This window comes from Helianthus annuus, chromosome 10 (assembly GCF_002127325.2).
Source record: "Helianthus annuus cultivar XRQ/B chromosome 10, HanXRQr2.0-SUNRISE, whole genome shotgun sequence".
NCBI classification, from domain to species: domain Eukaryota; kingdom Viridiplantae; phylum Streptophyta; class Magnoliopsida; order Asterales; family Asteraceae; genus Helianthus; species Helianthus annuus.
Genome location: NC_035442.2, coordinates 148,910,312 through 148,918,800, shown reverse-complemented (window position 1 = coordinate 148,918,800; position 8,489 = coordinate 148,910,312). Strand labels below are relative to the sequence as shown.

The following is an 8,489-nucleotide window of genomic DNA, read 5'->3' as shown; positions in this document are numbered from 1 at the left end:
CTCTTGTTTCGCATTTGTAGGGGTGGTTTGAACTGGTGGTTCTCGGTGGACAAGACCTCGGAAGGTCTTTGTTAGGGGTGTCCACTATTTTTCTCTGTTTTCTCTTTTTACTTCTTTTCGATGGGCTATCTGATTGATAGTATGACGCGCGTCCTCTTTTGCTGGGCTTCTTTCTCTGTGGCCGGATGCTTTCCATGGTTGGCCTCTGCCCTTTTTGTTGTGGCGGTCGTTATGGTTATACCCGCGTTGACGGTTGTCGTCACCGGTCAACTGTTTGTCAGTTTGCGCAATGGTTTTCGCTGCCTCAATGAAGGTTTCCCAATCTTTGGGTCCTCCGTCCCTTCCTTTTAGTCGCTTGATTAGGTCATCACATTTTACTGCCCTCATGAAATGCGCGCGCATCATCTTCTCACCTACATCTCCAATTTCCAGACATTCTTTGTTGTATCTGGTAATGAAGTCCTCCATGCTTTCATGGTCCTTTCGCCATATGTTCAAACAATCCACCGGATCTCTGGTGTGCCTGCGCTGTTGAGAAAAGTGCGCAAGGAACTTGTCTCGAAAGTCGATCCATGATTTGATCCTTCCTGCTAGTAAGCTGTCGAACCAAACGCGCGCTGCGCCGACGAAGGTTTGAGCGAAGAGGTGGCACCAAGTTGGTAAGTTCCATCCACCTGTTTCTCCCGCGCCATTAAAAACTTGGAGGTGGTCGTCCGGGTCTGTCAAGCCGTTGTATTTGCCCACATTGTGTGGCAATTTCGTTTTGTCAATAGCGGCTGTGGCAATCTCTTTGATGAATTTTGAATTTTCAGCCATGTCGTCTGGACGATAGCTCAAGGTGTAGTCATGCTCTGCTTTTAGGTTGTAACCTGCGCGCTTGTAAGGTTTGTATGCTTCATGCTCTGGCGGCAATTTGCTGAACACTGTGCTTTCTTTGTATGTCTCGTCGTCTTCCTCTTTATAACTATCAAGCTCGTCGTTTATGTTGCGCGGGCCTAAACGACTTTGTATTGGTTTTCTTGGTGGGTGGGAATACTGCACATAGTTGCTTTCCGTTTCGCCGTATGTGTCGCGTGTGTCATGCGCGCTCGGCCTTCGGATGCTTGGTACTGGTGCTTTATCTGGACGTAAGGTCCATGCATTGGCCTGCTGAGGCATGTGAGTGCTCAGAGACCTTTGCGGTGGAGTAACAAATGCGGATTGGTTGGCTTGTGCTTGGAGCAAAGCCTGTTGCGTGCTGAGTTGTGTATAAATAAGGTTTATAGACGCCATTTGTTCAGCATACCAGGAAGCCAGAGTTTTTCCTTCGGGTAGCCCTAAAAGTGCAGAGAAATTTAGTTGTGTTTGTTCCGATAGAGCTGAAGGGCCGGCTCCATGGTTTAGTGTTTGCACTGGTGGGGGTGTTTGTTGAACTATCCCGGACGAGGGTTGGAATGTTGCTCCGTTAGTGACTTGGGTGATGAGCCTGGATGGTGGTTGGAAAGTGGCTCCAGTTGTGTTTTGACTGACAACTCTGGAGGCACTTCCAAAGATGTCCAGGAATTCATTATTTATCTGCCCTTCTTGGATCGTTTCGTTCCTTTGGCTTCTTTGGACGTGCGCGGTGTCCGTAAGGAGCTCAAAAGAAGAAACTTCTCCATCCACCTGGTGGGAAGGGTTTGTTTCTGCCATTTCAAAGAGTTTTTCGAAGAGAAAGGAGATGAGGGTGGTTTTGCAATAAAGCGGTGGGCGCCAATGATGAAACACAGGTTAACACTAAGGTTAATCTGTGGGACTGTCTCTTCTGTGGGTTCAATCTCCTTCTCTACTCGTGAAATGATTATGATCCTGCAAAACAGCAACACCGTTAGTCTCGTTAAGAGGGGGAATATGGGGGTTTCCCTCTTAACCAGGCTCCGGCGTGAGAATAAATACTGTTCTGAGGGAATAAAACAGTGTGTGTTGAGTGTGAGAGTATAGAGGGTAAGATGATCCAACCTGAATGATGAAGGGTCCTATTTATAGCCGGGCGATGGAAGAGGGAGGAGCATCGTTGCCAGCTGTTACAGGGCGCCAGCTGTCCGACCAAGGGGAATATCCTCTTGGTCTCCTCTGCTGTGGTCAGGGTAATGGTACACGTGGCGCGCCTGCATTTGCTCATGCTGGAAACGTCGTACTGCTGATGTCAGTCCTGCTCCTTGATTTGTTACAGGCCTACATGGCGCTTGATGAATGGTGACACGTTTGTCCTTTTTGTCGGAGGGGGCATCTTTGGTGCCACGTTGCCATATTCTATAAGCCTCTGGATTCGCTTGCTGATGTGTGCGCCTTGTAGGATGAAAAAGTGGTGTGATCCTTACCATATAAACAAGGATTTAGGACTATACATCTTCACAAACATACGAACATGAACTTAATCAAGTACTTATAATATTACATAGATAAAACAAACATACGAACATGGTGATAATTACTATAACTTAGATATATGTGATATTAAATCTTGAAATAACAAGCCATCTTTTTCCAATACAGTTTTCACGTTTATCCCAACACAATATACTAATATTCAAATGATAAATGTTTTACTAAAAATGATAATCAAGGACAAAATATTCAAACACTACACCACTTCAAAAGGTTTAGACAAGCAAGTGATGCAATTATGACTTGTGTTGTCCAAACTAAAATTGGTTCCACCCTAAAGCCGTCCCAAGAGGTAAAAGAGTGCACTAATTAATAAGTTTACTAAACTAATTAAAAATAAGTTTAAACATAAAAAAAATGAAAACTTGAAAAGGGTGGTTGTGAATGTGACGGAATACGTTTTGTTTTATAGTTAGAATTTTTTTATGCCAACCTTTTATTCTTATGGCATGTGATAATGTGTTTTTTTTAACGGCATGTGATAATGTGTTAGTTCAACCTTAAAATTTGATGTGACTTACATTTGCATAAGATGTATGTAAATGTATAATTATAATGTTTAAAAGTAAATGAAATCAAATATAAATACTTGTTCATGATATTTATAATTTATAACTCATCCAAATAATCCAATGTTTAATCTGCAAATCATAAAGATTTATGGTATATAACAACACTACATGACTACCATTAAGACCTAAGGTAGAACCATAGGGTAAATTAGATAACCATAGTATTTGTGGCTCATGTAGCACTAACATGTAAAACCATTTCCCTACCACCAGATTCTGGTTGAGCTCTTGGACCCTCATTTTCAACCGATGTTGGACCGGCCCCGGTCCCAGTTCCCGAGACATTTTGAGCAACGGTTCGAGCACCAGCATTAGCACCTCCAGGCATTTCATGATCATGCCGCCCCTCATAAGTCGTAATCACCACTTTTTCATCATGAGATGAGCGTTCCACGTGTTTTTTAGCGGTGCAACCAGCACTTGTACACCGGTAATAACTCCTGAATTATGACGCATACATCTTTTATGACCCGAAACATAAAGTAGTCTACCTGTGTTTAAGAAATTAATCATGTTACCTTGGATTACTATTGCCTTTCACCAATTTCTGCCCATATTTGCGCCACCGATAGCCGTCATTTACGACATCAACTACGCTGGTTGTCTGAACAACCACTCGCGGCTCGCAGTTTGTCTTAGTTGGAATACCTTCACTCATGCTAAAAGTCTCTCTCTTCCTACAATGCTCAAATTGTAGATAAAAAATTAAAATATTTCAAAATTTAAAAAAAGAAAAACACGAAAGAATTAGGTAGTGTTTTAAGTTTTAACTTACTGTCTCTTCACGTCCGATGATAAATCGTTATTCATCTCACTTTTCCTTTCATTCACCTTAACATCAGCTTCCACATTATTATCATTTACAGGATGCACCGCAAGTTGATGCGTGTCTGTTTCCGACACCTCTTGATCATGAGATGTCGCCGGAAGCACAGATGAACGGTCTTCACATAACAAAAGGATCAATATATTATTACCGAAACTCGAGACTGAGAATAAAATAAAGAGTAAAATGCCATTTTCCTCCCTGAGGTTTGGCCAGTTTTGCGACTTTCGTCCAATGGTTTGTTTTTTCCGCATCTGGATCCAAAAGGTTTGAAATCTTGCCATTTTCATCCAACTCCTTAACTCCATCTATTTTTCTCCGTTAAGTCAGGGGTATTTCCATCTTTTTGCTAACTTAAAGGGCAATTCGGTCTTTTCCACTTTATGTAAAAAGACCAAATACCCCTTAAAAAGACTGAATTGCCCTTTAAGTTAACATAAAAGACGGAAATACCCCTGACTTAACGAAGAAAAATGGATGGAGTTAACGAGCCGGATGAAAATGGCCAGATTTTAAACCTTTTGGATCCAAATGCGGAAAAACAAACCTTTGGACGAAAGTCGCAAAACTGACCAAACCTCAGGGACGAAAATGGCATTCTACTCTAAAATAAATTAATGTTACCTTCAGAAGGCTCGTGAGAAGCTTTTGATGGAAGAGGCATAACAGAAGCCGAGCCTTTAACAAGCGTATGTGGAGGTTTAGGGTGTTCATGCTTCCATAAGTAATTTATTTCCGTAATATTTCCATCGTGTGTACGTTCCACTTGTTTTCTCGCTGGACAACTAGCAAACGTACATTTGTAATAGCTTCGAATAAACGTATTCCCTTTCACAAGCTTTTGACCGTATTTTCTCCAGTTATATCCGTCACCAGTTGGTTTTTCAGGTAGTTTTGAGAACGTAACACCTTGATCAGAAGGTGCGGATTGTGCAACAGTAACATTGTCAGCGTTACGTCTTAGTGGTAGTTTATTGAGCCCTTTCTCGGGCCTTAACGCCACAATAAACCTTTCATTGTCGGATTCTGATGCGGGAGCTTGCTGTGAAGTGTTAGTGGCGTTTTTCGGTGTTATAACCATCGTGTTTTCTTCTTGTAAAGATTCTGATCTAGCACTTTCGTTATGAGAAGTAGGTTTATCATGTCGAGCGTCTAGCTCTTTGTTGTGTTGTATGGTTGTGGAACTTCCTTCTTGGTTAGAACTATCGTGAGACTCCTCGACTTTTGTTGACTTGGATTTTGTTTCTTGATTAGACACGTCTCCACTGTTGGAGTCGTTGGTCAACTCTTGACTGTCAGATGACTTGTCCATTATTGTAATTTCAGTTCCATCTAATACTGCGCACGTATTAGAAGCAGAACATAAATAAACAAAAGTTTGAGCCACTTAAAATAGATATTAGATACATAAATATATACATCTTCAAGAGAAAAACTTACGCGGACATTTCTGAAGCTACAGCCTATGGCTAACAGAATTTGAGGACAGATTTCAGCGCGTTAAGGACTCGAATTTGTGGAGATAGATAAAATTTTGCAAGTGTGCATTTAGGTGGTTTTAATGATTACAAGAAAAGTTGAGTTAAAAAAAGACAACACATAGTTCCTCTTATTTCCTTAATGCTTAAAATCGAGTGTTATTAAACAACTAGTAATCTAGTTGTCGGCCCAATATTGTGAAATGTTCAATCAAAGAAGAGAGTAATAGCGTACTCGCAGTGAATGCAGGAAATTTAGTCTCTGGACCACTCTATATCCGGTTAATTTTACTTCTTTACTGGCTTAAAAACTTTACTTTTTTTCTTATTGGTTCAGCACTTATTGGTTCAGACTGTTTGTTTCGCGAACAAATGTCTAAATGGTTCAGACATTTGCCTCTGAATGGTTAAGCATTATACTGAGTCTGAATGGTTAAAACCTCCAATCTGAATTGGCCAGACATTCGCCTCTGAACGGTCAAGCATTATACCGGCTCTTAATGGTTCAGACCTTTTACTGGTTCAGCACTTAACAATTCAGAAGTTGCCAAACAGCCCCTAAGTTTTTCACAAACAAGATCTATTACTGAAAATCTACGTTAACCTTAAGATAGTAAGCGCAGTTATGGCCCAAATCAAATACACAGTTATTTTGTTAGCTGTTTGTAGAAGTCAAAATGTAGAAACAAACAGCTTTAACTAGTTATTAATTTCAACTTAGAAATACCTTTAAAATCATTTAAAAACGCTATGCGAAAGGATTCCCATTTCCAGTACAGTTAACAAAATTGCGAAATTTCCTATTTACCAATCCATAAATCATTATTAAATTCCCAAAACAGTCCATCTTCTGTTCTAAACGGACCGTATCCATCCCTATTCCCTCGGTTATTACAAAGAAACAAACTTTAAAGATTAAAAAACCCACCATATTTCCTTCCTAGTCAAATTAACACCACAACTACATCAAAACCCAAACATCAAATTTACCCGACACCGCAATAATCCTACCATTCGATCCAAAAACCAGATTTTTCAACTCAAATGATCCCAAACACTTGACCTAAATACTAAAAACCCAAAATTCAAAATTCAAAATTCTCTATCCAGAGCAAAATAAACCCCTAATTCCCTAAAGATGAGTAAAATTCCACTAAAACTAATAAATTAGTCAAAAACCAGAAACTGAAAAATAAAATCTTGAAAAGTCAAACCCCTTTTACAGTCAACCCCATCAAATCAAATCACAAAATTGCATAGCTAAACACTAATTGAGTGAAATACTGGTGAATCAGAGCTGAAACTGATCAAAATGAAGTAAAAAAACAACAAGTAAAGCAGTGAAATTGTAACAAAAACCCTAAAAATTGTACCTTTATGGTTGAATTGAAGGTGCGGTAGTGATAATCAATCTGGGGCGGTGGGGTGTGTGTGGAATTGGAATTGGAATTGGAATTGGGTTTAGGAAAGGCCGAAAAGGGAAAAGTGATGGATGGATCGAACAAGTGAAGAGAGAAAGGGTGATTGGGTGTGGAGGAGTGTAGGGAAGGAAGAATCTGATGATGGTAGTTGGGTAAGTTACATCAACTTCCCCTAAACTTGTTACATTTTAATACAACTTGTCCCTCTTTTTTCTTTTTACCTTAGTTATATGAAAATGACTTTTTTTGTTTATTAATATCTTGTGTTTCAATATATGGTTATGACTTATGAATGACACTCGAGTCTAGTGTGTGTATATTGACAAAAAGGAAAAAAAAAACTAAATATATAAGATTTGATGGCCATCTACTCCCACGTAGGAGGTTTAACTAGCCATCATGTGCTCTCTCTATTTTGTATATCTTGGTGTTATAGGTGTGTTTGGTCTCTACATCGTGTAATTATATTTGTATGGAAATTCTAACCAAACCCACAATCGAAACTCGTGTTTGATGTCATCGGTTGTACGGGCTGTTGTCACTCATCATCGAAACTCGTCGATAATTATGTTAGAACACCCACAATGGTATACAATTCCAACCGTCAAATCAGCTGCCACATCAGAGTTCAACCAATCTTGAAAATTTTTATTTTTCCTCCAACCCATACTATTCCAAACCTTTAGCTTTAGCTGACACTCCACTTTAATATAAAATATATTTTGAAGAAATTGTTTGTGTGTGTGTAGTCCACACTATCTTGGTTTGGAAGAGACTATGGAAAAGACCAGTTTGGAATTCCAAAGCCCTCCAATGATACACCATGGTTTGGAATTTCGAACAATGTCACGTATGCATCGTAGGAGGTGCTCTTAGTTACATAGTTATATATAGGAATGAAGTGAAGAAATGAATTATTGAGATTTATTTTTGTATTTAATTACAAAAATGAATTTTAAAAAAGTTTTTCTAAAGGCAAATTTGGATCACTGACAGACTATTGGAGTATCATCGTGTCACCAGCGGAATCACCCGATTGTATCCATCTCCACGAACACAAAACCTAATGGTCTCTAAGCCTTATTTCACCCCTAAGATGCCACTAAGCTATAATGCCATGGGCAAATTATATCTCTTATACAAAAAGCAACGAAAAGGTTTGACAAGAAACAAAAAGACGTGTCTATTCCAAACAAAATACTAACTTGAGACACAACCATTTCATGGCTTCAACCAGACACCCCTACATGCACCGATTCAAACTTGAGAAATAAGCAAGTTGAGAGACTATTTATATCATCCTTCTTCCATAGATAACTCTGGAAAATGTATGTATATTGGGGAATTTAACTCGGTCAGCATTCTTGCAAAAGATAAATCCATAGAGAATATGCAAGGAAAAGCTACGGTCACCATTTTGAGGTTAAAGAACTCGGTCAACATTTCGAGTTCAAAAGTTCACTTTTCGGTAAAACTGAAGGTGGAGGATTCTCTCCTGAGAGAGAATGATGCAATATATGATGTTCGTCACGTTTATTCACAAGGGGAAATGGACTGTATCACCCCCAACTAAACAAAATTGGCCGTTGCCACGCCCAACTTTCACTTTGGCTCCCACCACCCCCAACTGGACACTTAGGTTGCTGTGTCACCCCGTTGTTAACTAGACACTAACTAGGTTAGTTTTTTTTGCTGACGTGGCTAATTTATCCTATGTGGCATGTTGATGTGGATTTGAATTTATAAATAACAAAAAAATAAAGGACTATATAAATAAAATACCCCC

The 8,489-nt window shown here is 39.5% G+C and overlaps 1 protein-coding gene across 1 annotated transcript; it reads right to left on the bottom strand.

Moving 5' to 3' along the window:
- Window positions 1-2,976: 2,976 nt before the first annotated feature.
- LOC110886005 (probable WRKY transcription factor 58) lies at window positions 2,977-6,884 on the bottom strand. The gene is made up of 5 exons (XM_022133757.2): window positions 6,656-6,884; window positions 4,429-5,142; window positions 3,754-3,922; window positions 3,497-3,655; window positions 2,977-3,418 (listed from the first exon to the last, which is right to left on the bottom strand). Exons 2-5 carry the CDS (start codon window positions 5,114-5,116, stop codon window positions 3,151-3,153), a joined length of 1,284 nt encoding a protein of 427 aa, XP_021989449.1. The 5' UTR covers window positions 5,117-5,142; window positions 6,656-6,884; the 3' UTR covers window positions 2,977-3,150.
- Window positions 6,885-8,489: the final 1,605 nt, after the last annotated feature.